Genomic DNA, 19,873 nt, shown 5'->3' with positions numbered 1-19,873 from the left:
ACACGGAGAGACGGACACTTGCTTTCTGCAGAGACCCCTACATTTACATCTAAGATGGACTCGCTGGGAAAATCAGCTTGAGTCTAAGAAGAAATCTGCTCCGGTCTCATCGGAAGTCTGCCTAAAGACAGCGGTGAGATCACTGTGATTTACTTCCTAGTCTGGGGTTAGTGATTGGTATTTATCTAAGGAAGATTGGTTCATGTCAGCTCTTGGTCAGGGAATATGCTGCTAACTTGTATTTTTCATAAGAGGTAGTATCAATTCTTTTACAGATCAGGTTGTGTAATTTACCTAGTGTTCTAATAAGAATCATTGTGTATAGTCTAGTGACAATATTTTGTAGTTATCTTATCAGCAGGAGTTCTATTTTTGTATTGCTAAGCTTGTGCAGACTTCTATATTTGTATCTTATCTATATTTTCTTACCTCTAATGGGACAGACCTGGCGAGTTACCAGAACCAAGGTTCTGTATAATATTCCCCTAGGCTGAGCTAGGAACCTTGGAATAAATAACCTGTGGGGAATTGTTTTCCCGATAAGAGTTATTTATCTACACCTACAATGCATTGACAATCCATCCCAACTGCTGGAGAAGGAACACCACTCGACCTGAGGCTCTCCAGCTTTCCTCTGCCGACTTTGCTCTGATTAACCAATCGTCCACGTAAGTATGCACCAAGATCCCCCCCCCCCCCCCCCCCGACGCAACTGAGCCGCTACCACCACCATCACCTTGGAGAAGGTCAGTGGTGCTGTAGCAAGCCCAAAGGGCATTGCTAGAAACTGGAAGTGATCTCCCAGGACTGCAAAGTGAAGAAACTTCTGATAGTCTGGAAGAATAGGAATGTGAAGGTACGCCTCCGTAAGATCTAAGGACGTGAGACACTCCCCCGACTGAACTGCCATGATAACTGACTTGAGTGTCTCCATGCACAAGGGCAACACCCGCAAAGCCCGATTCACCCTTTTAAGGTCCAGAATCGGACAGCCAGGAGCCCTCCTTCTTGGGCACGACAAAGTAAATGGAATATCTGCCAGAACCTCTCTTACCTGGGGGAACAGGAACCATGGCTCGCAGAGCCAGAAGACGATCCAGGATCTGATGCATGGCCCTGGCCTTGAGCAGTGACTTGCAAGAAGAAACGAGAAAGGCATCTGGAAGCGGGTGGCGAAATTCCAGGGCATACCCGTAACTGACTATATCTAAGACCCACTGTTCTGAAGTTACCCGGACCCAGCTCCGATAAAACAGCTGAAGCCTGCCTCCTACGGCCAGAACCGAAGACTGGGCCCTCCCACCTTCATTGGAAGGATCTGGCACTGCTGAATCCCCCAGTGCCTCCGTCATGACCTCCTCTACGGTTAACCCCGAAAGGGCTGAAAGGACTGACCTCTATTCCAGAACCGAGCATGTTGAGAACCAGTAAACCAACACCTCTACTTGGCCTGTATCTGTGAGCCTCCCTGAGGTGCCCTCGGGCCACAGACCAGGAAGCCAAGTGGGACCTATCCTCCAGAAGCCAAGCCCCTTTAGACTCGTCCAGACTCTTGACAAGTTTCTCCAACTCATCATCAAAAAGAAGCTGACTCAAATGTACTTTGGATGCTATCTCCACCGCCCTGTGACAGAGCCACAAGAAGCGACGCTCTGACACTACCAGAGCCAGATTCCTCACAGAGGCTCGAACTGTCATATATGGCATCCGCAAGAAAAGAAGTGCCCATCTCCAGACTGATGACATTGGCCGCCAGATGAGGAGTCGGCCGGAACATCGGGGAGACACTCAGCCCAACGAAAACAGGCCCGAGCCAGATAGCCCACGCAGATGGCTGCCTGCAAGGTCAAGGCAGAAACCTCGAAGAAGCGCTTCAACAAAGCCTCCAACCTGCGATCCTGTGGGTCCTTGAGAGACACCCCACCCTCAAGAGGGAAAGCCGACTTCTTAGTGACTGCTGTAACCAGCGCGTCCACCTTGGGGACCCAAAAGGTCTCCAAATCTGCCAGACGGAGCTGATAAAGGCAAGCTATGGCACAACCGATTCGTAAATGCCATTCTGCCTCCACCAGTTCCTTCAAATCCTCATGATAAGGAAAAGTTTGTGGAGGTCTACAAACCCCCTTAAGAAGCGGGTCCCATTTCCGGGACATCCGAGGAGGATCTTCTGAAAATTTAAGCATCTATAAGTACCTCCACCAACAGAGAGGGCAGCTCTTGCCTCTGAAAATGCATACTACCCAAGGATCCTCACCTAAGTGAGCCTCTGAGGGTTCATCCAGGGATCCCCCCTCCACCTCCCCGTCTACCGGAGCATATGAACCAAGGACAGCGCCTTCCCCAGATCCTCCACGCCAGCTAGACGCAGCCTCTTGGACCCAGGTGCCTCAACTGCAGACCCCAAGAGCCCATCCCATTGAGGAGGGGCCGGAGAACCCGCTGCAACATCAGGAGAAATTCCTCTCTTCAGGCAATAAGCCTGATAGAGTAGCAGCACAAATTATGGCGAAAACAGAGCTGCTGAAAGCCCTCGAGGAGTCCTGCCGCGACATCACCTGTGGCTCCTCAGAGAAAGAAGGGACGGGCGGCGGAGAAAGCAACATTGCGGACGTTCCCGCAAAAACTGTGCCCGTCACACCATAGGAAGGAGCGCTCTGCACCTCCGACCCTTCAGCTGTCAGCCCAGGAATCGTAGCTGCCCCACTGCCACTGGAATACCCAAATCCGGCTCCTCCCCAGAACCAGACCGCACCTCCTTGCAAACCCTGCACAAGCCAGTGCTATGGGAGAGCACACTGAATAGGCCGCACAATGGTGCGGCTTCTCAAACAGCGCCGCCAAAGAGGAGGAAGGGCGGGAAGAAAAGCTGCCCTTGCGGGGACCAGGAATAACATCCCACCGCCAAACTCCCTGCAATCCTTCTAGATTGCCTTGGTTCTGGCTTCCTTCCTCCCCCCCCCCCCCCCCTATAATTGCAGCTGCAAAAGAAAGGCACCAAAAACCGGTGCTGAGAAACCAAAGCGCCCACTGCCCCCCCCCCCCCCCCCAGGCGTTTCCTATGTTATAGATATATTTAAGTGAGAGAATGGTGCTCTGCCCCCACCAGGGGCCTTGCCTGAAGGAACATCTCCCAGAGAAAGAGAAAAAGGTCGAGGCGCACTGCTAAGGGCAGAGGGGAGTGGGGGAAGGACCCGGAGTCCACAGTGTACACCCCCCAAAAGAGGTGCAGGGGCCAAGAGCCAGAGACCAATGCAGCTGTTTCTCTCCCAAGGAGGTTTCTTTTTCTTCCTTTGTTTGTTTTTTCCTTTTACTAAACCACTAAGCAAGATCCCTAAAGGGAACTGTAAGCCTAACTAAAACCAAGGGGCCAAAACCGGCGCACACCACCAAAAACATGGTGCAGGGTTGCACAGCACCTACCTCTGCTGGGAGACTGAGAAATACGGAGCAGGTCAGGGTTGCACAGTCCCTTATACAGGAGCGCTGTTCAATAAAGCAAAAGATACATACCTGTAAGCAGGTATTCTCCGAGGACAGCAGGCTGATTATTCTCACTGATGGGTTGATGTCCGACGGCAGCCCCAGGACCGGACTTCTACCTAGCAGCAAACTTTGCTAGAGCCCTTGTACACACGAGTGTGCGCACCGCGTATGCGCGGCCATCTTCCCGCCCGTCGCGGGAACGTGCTCCTCATTCAACTTATAAAGCAAGACAAGGGAAGAAACAACTCCAAAGAGGAGGTGGGCGGGTTGGTGAGAACAATCAGCCTGCTGTCCTTGGAGAATACCTGCTACAGGTATGTATCTTTCGCTTTCTCCGAGGACAAGCAGGCTGCTTGTTCTCACTGATGGGGAATTCCTAGCCCCCAGGCTCATTCAAAACAACAAACAGGGTCAATTGGGCCTCGCAACGGCAAGGACATAACATTGATTGACCTGAAAAATAACTAACTGAGAGTGCTGCCTGGAACAGAACAAAAATGGGCCTAGTGGGGTGGAGTTGGATTCTAGACCCCAAACAGATTCTGCAGCACCGACTGCCCAAACCGACTGTCGCGTTGGGTATCCTGCTGAAGGCAGTAATCAGATGTGAATGTGTGGACAGATGACCACATCGCAGCCTTGCAACTCTCTTCTATAGTGGCTGACTTCAAGTGGGTCACTGACGCTGCCATGGCTCGAACCCTATGAGCCGTGACATGATCCTCAAGAGTCAGCACAGCTTGGGTGTAAGTGAAGGAAATGCAATCTGCTAGCCAATTAGATATGGTGCGTTTCCATACAGCCACACCCCTCTTGTTAGGATCAAAAGAAACAAACATTTGGGAGAGCTGTCTGAATGGGCTTGTCCGCTCCAGATAGAAGGCCAATGCTCTTTTGCAGTCCAATGTATGCAACTGACGTTCAGCAGGGCGGGTATGAGGACAGGGAAAGAATGTTGGCAAGACAACTGACTGGTTCAGATGGAACTCCGACACCACCTTTGGCAAGAACTTAGGGTGAGTGTGGAGGACTACTCGATTATGATGAAATTTGGTATAAGGAGCATGAGCTACTAGGGCTTGAAGCTCACTGACTCTGCGTGCTGAAGTTACTGCCACCAAGAAAATGACCTTCCAGGTCAAGTGCTTCAGATGGCAGGAATCCAGTGGCTCAAAAGGAGGTTTCATCAGCTGGGTGAGAACGACATTGAGATCCCATGACACTGGTGGAGGTTTGATGGGGGGCTTTGTTAAAAGCAAACCTCTAGTGAAGCGAACAATTAAAGGCTGTCCAGAAATCAGTTTACCCTCTACACGGTCATGAAAAGCGCTGATAGTCCTAAGATGAACTCTTACGGAGATGGTCTTAAGACCGACTCGGACAAGTGCAGAAGGTATTCAAGCAGGGTCTGTGTAGGACAAGAGCGAGGATCTAGGGCCTTGCTATCACACCAGACGATAAACCTCCTCCAGAGAAAGAAGTAACTCTTCTTAGTGGAATCTTTCCTAGAAGCAAGTAAGACTCGGGAGACACCCTCAGAAAGACCCAAGGAGGCAAAGTCTACGCTCTCAACATCCAAGCCGTTAGGGCCAGGGACTTGAGGTTGGGATGCAGAAGCACCCCTTCGTTCTGAGTGATGAGGGTTGGAAAACACTCCAATCTCCAGGGTTCTTCGGAGGACAACTCCAGAAGAAGAGGGAACCAGATCTGACGGGGCCAAAAAGGAGCAATCAGAATCATGGTTCCGCGGTCTTGCTTGAGTTTCAGCAAAGTCTTCCCCACCAAAGGTATGGGAGGATACGCGTACAGGAGGCCCTCCCCCCAATGTAGGAGAAAGGCATCCGACGCTAGTCTGCCATGGGCCTGAAGTCTGGAACAGAACTGAGGGACCTTGTGATTGATCTGAGTGGCAAAAAGATTGATCAAGGGGGTGCCCCACGCTTGAAAGATCTTGTGTACGACTCTCAAATTGAGAGACCACTCGTGAGGTTGCATAATCCTGCTCAGTCTGTCGGCCAGACTGTTGTTTACGCCTGCCAGATAGATGGCTTGAAGAAACATGCCGTTCCGGCGAGCCCAAAGCCACATCCTGACGGCCTCCTGACACAGAGGGCGAGATCCGGTGTCCTCCTGCTTGTTGATATAATACATGGCAACCTGATTGTCTGAATTTGAATAACTTGATTGGACAACCGATTCTTGAAAGCCTTTAGAGCGTTCCAGACCGCTCGTAACTCCAAGAGGTTGATCTGCAAACCGGTTTCCTGGGGGGGACCAACTCCCTTGAGTGTGAAGCCCATCGACATGAGCTCCCCAACCCAGGAGAGATGAATCCGTCGTCAGCACTTTTTGTGGCTGAGAAATTTGAAATGGACGTCCCAGGGTCAAATTGGATCGAACTGTCCACCAATGCAGGGATCTGAGAAAATCTGTGGACAGTAGGATAACATCTTCTAGATCCCCCGTGGCCTGGAACCACTGGGAAGCTAGGGTCCATTGAGCTGATCTCATGTGAAGACGGGCCATGGGAGTCACATGAACTGTGGAGGCCATGTGGCCGAGCAATCTCAACATCTGCATAGCTGTGATCTGCTGAGCTGCCTGCACCCAAGAGACGAAAGTCAAAAGATTGTTGGCTCTCAGCTCTGGAAGGTAGGCCCGAGCCATCTGAGAATCCAGCAGAGCTCCTATGAATTCTAGTCTTTGAACTGGAAGAAGGTGGGACTTTGGATAATTTATCACAAACCCCAATAGCTCCAGGAGTCGAATAGTCATCTGCATTGACTGTAGAGCTCCTGCCTCAGAGGTGTTCTTCACCAACCAATCGTCGAGATAAGGGAACACATGCACTCCCAGTCTGCGAAGAGACGCCGCTACCACAGCCAGGCATTTTGTGAACACTCTGGGTGCAGAGGCGAGACCAAAGGGTAGCACACAATACTGAAAGTGCCATGTTCCCAGATGGAATCGCAGATACTGCCTGTGAGCTGGCAATATCGGGATGTGAGTGTAGGCGTCCTTTAAGTCCAGAGAGCATAGCCAATCGTTTTCCTGAATCATGGGAAGAAGGGTGCCCAGGGAAAGCATCCTGAACTTTTCTCGGACCAGATATTTGTTCAGGGCCCTTAGCTCTAGGATGGGACACATCCCCCCCTGTTTTCTTTTCCACAAGGAAGTACCTGGAATAGAATCCCAGCCCTTCTTGCCCCGGTGGCACGGGCTCGACCGCATTGGCGCTGAGAAGGGCGGAGAGTTCCTCTGCAAGTACCTGCTTGTGCTGGAAGCTGAAAGATTGAGCTGCCGGTGGGCAATTTGGAGGTTTTGATATCAAATTGAGGGAGTATCCCAGCCGGACTATGAAGAACCCTCCAATCGGAGGTTACAAGAGGCCCCCTTTTCGTGAAAAAACTTTAACCTCCCCCCGACCGGCAGATCGTCCGGCACAGATACTTTTAGCTCGGCTATGCTCTGCTGAAGCCAGTCAAAAGCCCATCCCTTGCTTTTGCTGGGGAATCGCAGGGGCCTGAGGAGGCACACGCTGTTGACGTGAACGAGCGCGCTGGGACTTAGCCTGGGCAGGCTGTCGGGAAGGTGGATTGTACCTGCACTTATTATAAGCGTAGGGAGCAGTCCTCCTACCCCCGAAAAAACGTCTACCAGCTGAGGTAGATGCTGAAAGCGCCCGGTGGGAGAGTTTGTCATAAGCGGAATCCCGCTGGTGGAGCTGATCTACCAACTTTTCGACTTTCTCGCCAAAAATGTTATCCCCCCGGCAAGGAGCATCCGTGACACGTTTTTGGACTCTACCGTCTAAGTCAGTGGCACGTAGCCATGAGAGTCTGCTCATCACTATACCTTGAGCGGCAGCCCTGGATGCAACATCAAAAGTATCGTAAGCACCCCTGGACAGGAATTTACGACACACCTTCAGCTGCCTGACCACCTCCTGAAATGGCTTGACCTGCTCCGATGGGAGCTTGTCAACCAAGTCCGCCAACTGCCTCACATTATTCCGCAAGTGGATGCTCGTGTAGAGCTGGTAAGACTGAATTTTGGACACGAGCATAGCAGAATGGTAGGCCTTCCTCCCAAAAGAATGCATAGTTCTAGATTCACGCCCCGGGGGCGCCAAAGCGTAATCCCTAGAACTCTTGGCCTTCTTAAGGGCCAAATCCACTACTCCAGAGTCATGAGGCAACTGAGTCTTCATCAGCTCCGGATCCCCGTGGATTCGGTACTGGGACTCAATCTTCTTGGGAATGTGGGGATTAGTTAATGGATGCACTCAGTTCTCCAACAACATCTGTTTGAGGATGTTATGCAGAGGAACAGTGGACGATTCCTTAGGAGGGGATGGATAGTCCAGGACCCTGAACATCTCAGCCCTAGGCTCATCCACAGTCTCCACCGGGAAGGGAATGGCCGTAGACATTTCTCGGACAAAAGATGAGAAGGAAAGACTCTCCGGGGGAGAAAGTTTCCTCTGGGGCGAGGGAGTAGGATCAGAGGGCAAGCCACAAGACTCCTTCTCCGAGAAGTACCTGTCATCCGCCTCTGCTTCCCACGAGCCCTCCTCTGCGGAATCGGACATAAGTTCATGAACTTCTGTCCGAAGACTAGCCCGTCTCGACTCCGAGGATCGATGTCCATCGCGATGTCGTCGAGAGGAAGACTCCCACACCGGAGGCAATGAAGCTCCCTCCATCGATGACGGCGGAGAATCTGCCTGGGTGGCACTCGTCCCCGGCACCGCAAGCGGTACCGGAGTCAGAGACCGCACCACGGGCGATGAGCCAACTGCCGCCTCCCTCGACGGCACCAGCGGCGCAAGCACCGACGGTACCGGAGATGAGCGTAACAGGTCTCCCAGAATCTCTGGGAGAACAGCTCGGAGGCTCACGTTAAGAGTGGCTGTAGAGAATGGCAAGGGCATCGGTACAAGAGAAGATGTAAGAACCCGCCTGGAGTGCGGAGGCGGTACCGGGCTGTCCGGAGATGAGCGCACCGACACCTCTTGAATCGAGGGTGAGCGGTCCCTCCGGCATCGGCGCTTCCCGGGTGCCGAATCTTTCGGCGCCTTGGAGCTCTCGGCACCGTGTCGGGACGGTGACTGATGCCGATGCTTCTTAACCTTCGCTCGAAGCTCGGTACCGCCCGGTGCCGACGAGGAGGACGTCGAATCCAAACGACTCCTCAGGGCCGGGTCCGAAGAAGGACGGTCCCGGTGGGCCTGCACAGCAGGAGTCCTCGAGGCAGGTGGAGACCTACTCGATGGCTCACTGCTACCAGCATGGGGTCTCTGGACAGCCATTACCTGCGCTCCGGAGAACGATGCACCCTCCGATGCAGACATCGATACCGGCGATGACCTCGGTACCGCTGGCTCTGTCAACGTCGAAGAACCGGACCTGGCTCCGAACAAGACGTTCCACTGAGCCAAACGCACCACCTGAGTCCGCTTCTTCAATTGGAGACACTGAAGACAGGAGTCGATGACTCTCACCTAAGCACCGAAGCGGGCCTGTCAGTAAGGGAGATGGTCCGGTGGCACCACGTGCACCTTTTGAAGCCGCTGGTAGGCTTCGAGGACATGGGCGGAAAAATCGCGCTGGCGAGGTCGAACGCGACGGTGCCTGAGAAAAAGACACCAAAAGAAAAAAAGGGGACCGCCCGGGCGGCCCAAAATGGCCGCACGAAAAAACTAAAAGGAAACTTACGGAGAAAAAAAACAAAGAACGTAAAGGAATTCTCTTTTTGGTTTTTTTCTTTTTTTTTTAAACAGAGAAGAAAAAAGAGGAGTCAAAGACTCTCAGAGAAAAAATTCGCCGAAAGCGGGCGAAGAAACAAGAAATAGCGCAAGAGGTCGATCCTGGGCAGAGAAGCAGCAAAGCAGCGTTCCCGAACCGCGGAAAAAAAAAGACTGACGAGCACGCTCGCGATCGGGCGGGAAGACGGCCGCGCATGCGCAGTACGCACGGAAGCGCGAGACTAGAAAACTTTTGTTGCTAGGGAAGTTTTTCCGGTCCTGGGCTGCCGCTGGACGTCACCCATCAGTGAGAACAAGCAGCCTGCTTGTCCTCAGAGAATGGCATATATGCTGGCTGAAAAAAGATTCAATTATAAAATTTTTTTTAAAAAACACATCAAAACGGCACAGAACACCGCCCTGACAGAAAATTGCGCCGTGAAAGAGCCAGACCACTGCTGCAAGCCTTGCACTGGCTCCCTGTGCAGGCAAGGATAACTTTCAAGCTTTGTACACTAGCATTCAGAATCATCTTCAGTCTGGATCTGGAATACATGCTGAACCTAATAAACTTACACACGGAAGCACAAAACTATCTCACACTCCATTTCCCCAACTGTCAGGGTGTACAATACAAGACAGTTTACTCATCAGGCTTCACCTACCTATGTATTAAGAGATGGAATGTACTCCCTAAAGCATTGAGGAGCCTAGATATTTACCTGATCTTTTGTAAATGACTCAAGGCCCACTTCTTCAAAAATATCCTTCCACAAAGCTCTACTGTGAATCAGCTATGAATAGTCATCACTCTCACTCAGCAAAGTCCCCTCCATCCCTTGCCTGGTCACGAACCCGCATTAGATTCTGCTAATAGAGCCACCTCCCCACCCTACTGCCCTTCCCCTGTCCTTCATATTTCCTCCTGCCTCATTTTTCCCTCTATCCCTCCTCAAGCCACTTCAATTCTATGAAATTTAGATCCCCTGTCTTATTGTATTTCTTAGTTCCATGTAAGCCACATTGAAACAACACTAATTGGAAAATGCGGGATAGAAATGCTGTAAATAAATAAATTATGCCAGCTTGTCCTTGGAGCAATATTTATGTTCTCCTAAGCAGAGTAGATTGCAATAATCGAGCTGAGATATCAAAGATTAAACTACCAGTCTGAACTGTTCAGGTTGCAGATATTTTCTTATTCTTCTTAGCTTCCATGATGTTATAAAAGCAAGCTTAGTTAATGCTTTTCTAATATGGTTTCATGGTTAATTCACAAGCTAAAAGAATTTCCAAAACACTTATATGTGGTTCCAATGTGTAACTATCACTGCCAAGGTAAAATTATGTATCATACCTGATAATTTTCTTTCCATTAATCATAGCTGATCAATCCATAGACTGGTGGGTTGTGTCCATCTACCAGCAGGTGGAGATAGAGAGCAAACTTTTGCCTCCCTATATGTGGTCATGTGCTGCCGGAAACTCCTCAGTATGTCGATATCAAAGCTCCATCCGCAGGACTCAGCACTTAGAGAATTACACCCACGAAGGGACACTCTGCCCAGCTCACCACCGCCGAAACGGGGGAGGGGAATTAACCCAGCTCATCCCCACACAAGTGGGGGAGGGGAATCCGTCCAGCTCATCCCCGCGGAGCGGGGGAGGGACACCACACCCGCCGATGCGGGGGGATCTGGCTTATCCTGCAACCGCAACCGCGGGAGGAGCTGACTGACCCTAACACCGCCGAAGCGGAAGGGGTACAAAGCTGCCCTACAGCCACACGAAGCGGGAGGGAGTGCCGGCAGAATTTAAATCTCAATCCAGCCCCGTAAAACGGAGGGGAGAGGAATGCAGCAGCTCACTGTAACACAAACTCGTCTCAACTCTTGAAGAATCCAAGTGAAAAAACTTGAACACGAAGTCTTTCTGAAGTAACTGAAGACTAAACTTGAACCTGAAATGCAACCAGAATAAAAACAGTACAGATATCTGGGAGGGGCTATGGATTGATCAGCTATGATTAATGGAAAGAAAATTATCAGGTATGATACATAATTTTACCTTCCATATCATCAAGCTGATCAATCCATAGACTGGTGGGATGTACCGAAGCAGTACTCACCCAGGGCGGGACACTGAAATCCCTGACCTCAACACTGAAGCTCCAAACCGGGCCTCCGCCCGTGCAGCCACAGTCAAGCGGTAATGCTTGGAGAATGTATGAGCCGAAGCCCAAGTTGCCGCCTTGCATATCTCTTCCAAGGAGACGGACCCGGCCTCTGCCATCGAGGCCGCCTGAGCTCTAGTGGAGTGAGCCTTCAGCTGGATAGGCGGCACCTTCCCCGCGGCCACATAAGCCGCTGCAATGGCTTCCTTGACCCATCTTGCCACTGTAGGCTTAGCAGCCTGCAGACCCTTACGAGGACCTGCAAACAGGACAAACAGATGATCCGATTTCCGGAACTCATTGGTCACTTCCAAGTATCTGATGATGACTCGTCTCACATCCAGATATTTAAGAGCAGAGTACTCCTCTGGGTAGTCCTCCCTACGAAAGGAAGGGAGACAGAGCTGCTGATTCACATGGAAGCGAGAAACAATCTTGGGCAGGAAGGAAGGCACTGTGCGAATAGTCACTCCTGCCTCAGTGAACTGCAGAAAGGGCTCTCGACATGAGAGCGCCTGGAGCTCGGAAACTCTTCTGGCTGAAGTGATAGCCACCAAAAAGACTGCTTTCAACGTCAGGTCTTTCAGAGATGCCCTCGACAAGGGTTCAAAAGGCGGCTTCTGCAATGCTCTTAGCACCAGGTTGAGATTCCACGCAGGCACCACTGAGTGCAGAGGAGGGCGCAGGTGATTAACTCCCTTGAGAAAGCGCACCACATCTGGCTGCGAAGCCAGGGAAGCACCCTTCAGGCGGCCCCTGAAGCAAGCCAGAGCCGCTACCTGGACTTTAAGGGAACTGAGCGACAGGCCTTTCTCCAGACCTTCTTGCAGGAACGCCAACACTGAAGAAATTGGAGCAGTGAAGGGAGAAAGTGAGCCTGCTTCACACCACGCTGCAAATATACGCCAAACCCTGGCGTAAGCAGTAGGAGTAGAGCGCTTCCTCGCTCTCAGCATAGTGGCGATGACCTTGTCTGAGAAGCCCTTCTTTCTCAGACGCTGCCGCTCAATAGCCAGGCCATAAGACCAAAGGGGGAGGGATCCTCCATCACCAGGGGACCCTGATGTAACAGGCCCTGCTCCACTGGCAGCCGCAGAGGATCGTCGACTGATAGCCTGATCAAGTCCGCATACCAGGGACGTCTGGGCCAATCCGGACCCACCAGGATTACCCTGCCGGGATGCTTTGCCACCCAGTCTAGCACCCTGCCCAACATGGGCCAGGGCGGGAACACATAGAGAAGCTCTTGAGTCGGCCACTGTTGGAGAAGAGCATCTACTCCCAGGGATCGAGGGTCCCGTCCTCTGCTGAAAAAGCGCGGCACTTGGCAATTGGCCGATGACGCCATCAGATCTAGGCTCGGCTGGCCCCAGCGCTTCGTGATGTCCAAGAACGCCTGAGCAGATAGCTGCCACTCTCCGGGCTCCAAGGTATGGCGACTGAGAAAGTCCGCCTTGACATTCATGACTCCGGCAATGTGGGCCGCTGACAGCTGCTCCAGGTTCGCTTCTGCCCACTGGCATAGATTCATAGCCTCCTTGGCTAGAGGGGCGCTCTTGGTACCTCCCTGGCGGTTGACATAGGCCACAGCCATGGCATTGTCCGACAGGACCCGTACCGGCTTCAACACCAGTACCGGGATGAACTCCAAAAGCGCCAACCGAATGGCTCTGAGTTCCAGGAGGTTGATAGACCACTTTGCCTCTGCAGGAGACCAGAGCCCCTGCGCTGTCCTTCCCAAGCAGTGGGCTCCCCAGCCCGACAAAGAGGCGTCCGTCGTGACGACAATCCACTCCGGGGTCACCAGAGGCATTCCCGCAGACAACTTGTCTGTCTGCATCCACCAGCTCAGCGCCTTGCGCACTGCTGGGTCCAAGGGAAGGCGCACAGCATAATCCTCCGACATCAGAGTCCAGCGCTGCAGCAGAGATTGTTGTAGTGGTCTCATATGAGCCCTGGCCCAGGGCACTACTTCCATCGTGGCCGTCATAGAGCCCAACAGCTGCACATAGTCCCAAGCCCGAAGAGGAGAGGCTACTAGGAACTGGTCCACCTGAGCCTGAAGCTTGACAATCCGATTGTCTGGCAGGAACACTCTGCCCACTTGGGTGTCGAATCGAACTCCCAGATACTCCAGGGACTGAGTCGGGCGCAGCTGGCTTTTCTCCCAGTTGATGATCCATCCCAGGGAGCTCAAAAGAGCAACTACCCGGTCCACAGCTTTGCCGCACTCTGCATAAGAGGGGGCTCGGATCAACCAGTCGTCCAGATAAGGATGGACTTGTACTCCTTCCTTTCGCAGGAAGGCCGCGATGACCACCATTACTTTGGAAAAGGTCCGCGGAGCAGTAGCCAACCCGAACGGGAGGGCTCTGAACTGGAAGTGTCGGCCCAGGACTGCAAAACGCAGAAAGCGTTGATGAGGAGGCCAGATGGGAATATGCAAGTACGCTTCCTTGATGTCCAAGGATGCCAGGTACTCCCCTGCCTTCACTGCCGCTATAACAGAGCGGAGAGTCTCCATGCGAAAGTGCCGCACTTTCAAGGCCCGATTGACCCCTTTGAGGTCGAGGATAGGCCGGACAGAACCTCCTTTCTTTGGTACCACAAAGTAAATGGAGTAACGCCCCTTGCCAAGCTGACTTTCTGGTACCGGAACGACCGCAGCCAGGCGGATCAGATTGTCCAAAGTCTGCTGCACTGCCACAGCTTTGACCGGAGACTTGCAGGGAGAGAGTACAAACCCGTCTTTTAAGGGTCGGCAGAACTCTAGCTTGTAGCCGTCTCTGATGACTTCCAGCACCCAAGCGTCTGAAGTTATTGTGGTCCACTCGCCCAGAAACGAGGACAGCCGTCCTCCAATCTGCACTGGGGCGTGGACCAAGGCCCCGTCATTGGGTACGAGACCCTGGGGGAGGACCGGAGGGAGCACCTCCGGGACGGCGGTCTCTGCGAAAGGAATGCTGCTTGGGGGAGAAATTCCTCTTAAAGGAAGAGGGGGCAGAGGAACCCGACCTGCCCGGGCGGTACCGACGGGCTTCCTGAAACCGTCCTCTGGAGGTACCGGGACGAGTACTAGCCCGAGCCCTGACCTCTGGTAACTTCTTGCCCTTAGACGTGCCGAGATCGGTCACGATTTTGTCCAGCTCGACCCCAAAGAGCAGCTTGCCTTTGAAAGGCAATCTAGCCAGGCGGGATTTAGAGGCGTGGTCAGCAGACCAATGTTTCAGCCAAAGCCACCGCCGCGCAGAGATTGTCTGAGCCATGCCTTTAGCTGAGGCCCTCAAGACATCATACAGCAAGTCTGCCAAATAGGCTAAGCCCGATTCCAGGGCCGGCCAATCAGCCCTCAAGGAATGATCCGAGGGGGAAGCCCGCTGCACCATAGTCAGGCACGCCCTGGCCACATAGGAGCCGCAAACTGAGGCCTGCAAACTTAAAGCAGCCGCCTCAAAGGACGACCTTAAGGCCGCCTCCAATCTTCTGTCTTGGGCGTCCTTTAGGGCCGTGCCACCTTCCACCGGCAACGCCGTTTTCTTAGTCACCGCAGTGATTAAAGAATCCACGGTAGGCCACAGATAGGCCTCACGCTCACTTTCAGTCAAAGGATAGAGGCGGGACATAGCCCTAGCCACTTTAAGGCTCGCTTCAGGGACATCCCATTGAGCCGAAATTAAGGTGTGCATGGCATCATGCACGTGGAAGGTTCTAGGCGGGCGCTTCGTCCCCAGCATAATGGCAGAGCCAACAGGGGCTGAGGGAGAGACGTCCTCCGGAGAGGAAATCTTCAAAGTGTCCATGGCCTGTATCAACAGGTTGGGCAAATCCTCTGAGCTAAAAAGCCGCGCTGCAGAGGGGTCATCCGCTCCATCCGAGCGGGGATCCGTCTCCTCCAAGGAATCCGCAAAGGACCGTTGGGAGAACTCAGATACGCTGCCCTCATCTACATCGGAGGAGACAAAGTCCTCCAAGGCCTGGGAATCAACCCGAGGGCGTTTACCTCTGGAAACCTCAACCTCTTTACCAGACGAGGGAGCAGGGGCAGCGTTTTGCATAAGGAAGGCCTGATACAGCAGCAAAACAAACTCGGGGGAGAAACCCCCCAGACTGTGCACTTCCGCAGCCTGGGCTACAGCCCTAGACGCACCCTCAACCGGCGCTCGCAAGAGCGGGGGAGAGAAATGCTGCGCATCCAAAATGGCGTCCGGCGTGACACTCCGCGAAGGAGCCGCGCGGGAAGAACGGCGCTTAACTTTAGCCGCTTTTGTGCCGTCGCCCAAATTAAGGGCGTTCATGGCATTAATGTCTCCAACCTCAAGGGCGGCCAAGAAGAAGCCGTCCGAGCCGCGTGGCCGGCCAAGATGGCGGAGGCGAGGAGCGGGGGATGGGCGTTTATGGTGGGAAAAACCGCCACGCCGGAGGAAGGACCGGGACATTCATCGGTCACAAAACTGTCACCCAACAAGGGCGAATCAGGCTTTAAGACCCCCGCATCCCCTCTAGAAGCGCTCAAGCGATCCGGGAAGCGACTCTTTGCGCCCTCGCCCTCCGACGCCATATGCCTCGAGGAGAAGAATCGGGGAACCCCCTGCCCGCTATAAAAAGGTAAAAATTACCTGCTTGCCGCTCCGAGCTGTAACGACCTGGTGTAGCTGCATAAATAAACGTCGAAATAAACGCCTTTAAGGACGTTCAAAATGTTTTTATTTTTTTTTTTTTAACGGAGCCAGCGGGAGGGGGGAGAAAAGGAGGGACCTGGCACCACCAGGTTTGCACTTGCTCAAAAGAGCCCTCAACCCCAGGCACTCAACAAAACCTAAGAATTAGGCTTGGAGGCCTAGCCAGAGCTGCTGCTGTGTGTGACCACCACCTGCTGAGATAGAGAACATACTGGAGTTTCCGGCAGCACATGACCACATATAGGGAGGCAAAAGTTTGCTCTCTATCTCCACCTGCTGGTAGATGGACACAACCCACCAGTCTATGGATTGATCAGCTTGATGATATGGAACTATTAATTTTTGATCAATTTCTAAACGTAGTTGTGTCCCAAACATTACAAATTTAATTTTCTCTTTATTTAATTTATGAGTGGGGAATTAGTGGAATTCCTTCTTTCAAAGAGCAGTGAACCAAAATCAAGACCAAAATATCAACCACATATATACAGGTTTTAAACACTGCATTTTCCTTTAAAGTTCCTAAATAAGACATCGTCAAATTAAATAAGATTGGTGATAATAGAAAGCCCTGCGGTAACACAACAGGGTAATCTCCAATTCTCTGGTAATTTATCAGACATCTTCATTCTATAAAACCAATGGGACAAACAACTGAACCATAAGCAATTAGGGGAAAACATTTCTTTCATTCAGTGCATAGTTAAGATCTAGAATTCTTTGCCAGAGCAAGTGGTAAAATCTAGCTGGGTTTAAACAAATTCCTGGAGCAAAAGTTCATAAATTTTTATTAAGATAGACCTGGGGAAAGCCACTGCTTATCCTTGGAATTAAGTAGCATAAAATCTTGCCATTTTTTGAGACGCTGTCAGACACTTGTAACCTGACTGGTCATGGTCAAAAACAGGACAATGAGCTAGATGGACCTTGGTCTGACCCAGTAAGGCAACTCTTATGTTCTAATATTAAAGCGTTTTAAGTGCACAGGAAAGGCTTCTGCCAGGTTGAATTGAGCTCAGTGGGCCAGCCATCGATATTCAGCAGCACTTAACCAGGCAGTACCACTGAATGTGAAACTATGCAGTGGAGGGGTGTTCATTGTTGGTGGTGGTGGGGAGTCAAGAAGGAGTCCGTGAAGAGTTTGGAGGTATGTGGACACCGACCATATTCACAGCCGGTGCCCGCAAAGCTATGCAACCAAACAGGACTGCACAAAAGGCAGTTTTAACTTTGGTCACTTAGCTATGCTGGTGCCAACATTGAATACTGGCTGCACCTGTTTAGTTTCAGGGTTGTGACCAGAGTTAGGTTCTGTGCTTCCCTTCCTCCCCCAAGCAGGAGGAGACCCCACTTCTGGCCCTACTCTCAAGTACAGTGTCCAGTGGAATCCCCCAAACACAACAGCACACACAAGTAATCCATACCCCACTGCAGTCTCCCTCCAGACCCACCTTTATATTCCCTGGTGGTCTAATGGTCTTCTAGGTAGAAATGATGCCCTGTTGCTCCTGCCCATGCAGCTCCAGCCTTAAAATGGTTGCTTCTAGAGGTCACAAAAGCCATTTTGATGCTGGAACAACTGGGGATAGCTACTGCCCAGAAGACCACTATGGAATATAACGATAAGCCGGGGGGGGGGGGGGGGGGGGGGCTACTGAGGGCTGTAGGGTACTTTCAGAGGGGGTAGTGGGGTGGGTGTGGCCAGGGACTGGAAATTGGTCATCCCCTTGGGTTGGTCCAGATTGAATATCTGCCAGGCCCTGTAGAAATCAAGGCAGTCAACACATGCCTGGTGAAACCTGGATATCCTATGCCAGTGCCTAGATATGGTCCAGTATGAATATCTGGATCTAGTTTGGCTGGTGACAGTCGGTGCTTAGAAAACCACTGTTTGTCACCAACTGAATATTGGGTGGATAACTTCTAGTATTGTGCACTAATAAATTAGCACATTGGTTAGTGACAGTAGTATCATGGCAAGTGTCAGGATTTAGATACGTACTTGGACTGTCTGGACTTGTGGAGACTGAATAACTGATGGTTGTGCGGCTTGAATAACTCCATGTACTTGAACTGTCTGTCCATTTGGAAGCTGGACTAAGGTCACTGTAGGGGCAGCTGATGTTGCATGAGCAGCTGCCATTGAAACCTATTCAAAAGAAAATACATATTTTTATACAAATGTTTGGAAGGTAGGGGAACACCATCAAACCATGATCAAGCATACAGGACAAGGAATCTTAGATTCAGGGAATATTCCTAAGTTCAACTCATTTCAGAGAAAACAAATCATCTAATCTAAAACTAACCTCCAATAATTCAATCTTGAATAAATTATGCTATCGAAAAAGAGCATAAAAAAAAAAGCATTTGCCTAACACAAAGTAATTTAATGCATCATTGTACTGACACTAAATAATTCATTTATGTTGGTTTTTTAGCTAATATTTGGAACGAGAAGGGAAAGGCTGGTGCTGTACCTCACCAATAGGAAACAAACAGCACAAAAGAATGTCAAATGATGACACTCAAAAACAGTAAAATCATGAAAAATAAAACACTACATTGTCATGGTTCACCTGCAGGCTGTGTCAGGAGTTGATGAATGGACATTGCAGTACGCAGTGCCCCATGCACAGCTGGGATCAAATTGTAGAAACAAGTGCTTCTTGTTCAAAGAATGGATGAACCAATTAAAAGACCTGTGGTTAACTGCATCATCTCAGGCAAAATAAGATGGTGCAAGAGGCAGTGTCCACTGCAAACTGTATTCAGCAATATGTGTTATGTTTATCATCAACCCTTGATGCAGCCTACAAGCAAACCATAGTCATGTCAAGTTTTGTTTTATAATTTTACTATTTTTGAGTGTCCTTAAATTATTTGATCAAATTATTTTTGTTTCCTTTGGTGACATTTCATTTGATTCCTTCCTTTGGCTAATATTTGGGCAGAAAGCCATACAGCTGTGAGAGATATTGGTAATAGTTCTGTTAGCCTGAATACTTATTGAAAAAAAAAAAAAAGAAATATTTCCTTTGATATAGTCTTTCAAAAATATCTTTGGGATTTATCAGGTTGCTTCCATTTCCTTTGGAGCTCTGTATTTAACCTTACCTCCAAGGTACCCAGTTATTTGAACTGAGAGCAAAACTGATGGCTCTTTTGCAGTTGAGAAGCCAACAGCTGAATTAGATATACATAGCTTAAAGTTAACAACTCATAAACATGATTTTATAATATATAAGGCATTAAATTTTCCTTTAATGTAGCAACTTTCGAGAGTATGTTACAAAGGAATACAGCACCAAGTACTGGCTAACTACACAGTAAACCTATTACCTCTATCTTAAAAACAATTAATACAACACCTACACAAAAACACATACATTTCATTTGATCCATGCTTTTAAATATGATAATGACAGCAACAGAAGAAATGAACCAAGCAAAAGAGGCTCTGAACAGCCTGTGAAACATGAATGGAAATGAAGAGAATATACCATTAACAAATAGACACAGTCATGTCAACTTCACTTTAAGGAGTACCTGCTTGTAACATATGTTTTTGTATTACAACCAAAACCTGCAATCAAACATTATAACTGCTCAAGCTCTCAGGCTTTAATGACAATTCTATCTACAACTGTGCGACCTGCCACTACTGCACTGCAGAACGATTTCTGAATTTGAGGGATATTGTACATTTTCCTAATCAGTGGGAGAACACAAGGAGTTCTAAAACTGACAAAGCTGTTTCATCTAAAGTAATTCTGCCTTTTTAAAGGGTTT

General features: G+C 50.5%; 1 protein-coding gene across 1 annotated transcript in view; it reads right to left on the bottom strand.

Annotated features, from left to right (window-relative positions):
* Window positions 1-19,873, bottom strand: part of CREB1 (cAMP responsive element binding protein 1) — a 328,451-nt gene that overhangs the window by 108,371 nt on the left and 200,207 nt on the right. The window contains 1 exon segment of the mRNA XM_030209357.1: window positions 18,084-18,230. Coding sequence (XP_030065217.1) covers window positions 18,084-18,230 — 147 coding nt within the window.

Source organism: Microcaecilia unicolor, chromosome 7 (assembly GCF_901765095.1).
Source record: "Microcaecilia unicolor chromosome 7, aMicUni1.1, whole genome shotgun sequence".
NCBI lineage: Eukaryota > Metazoa > Chordata > Amphibia > Gymnophiona > Siphonopidae > Microcaecilia > Microcaecilia unicolor.
Note: the sequence above shows the minus strand (reverse complement) of the source record. Positions and strands in the feature narration are given on the sequence as shown.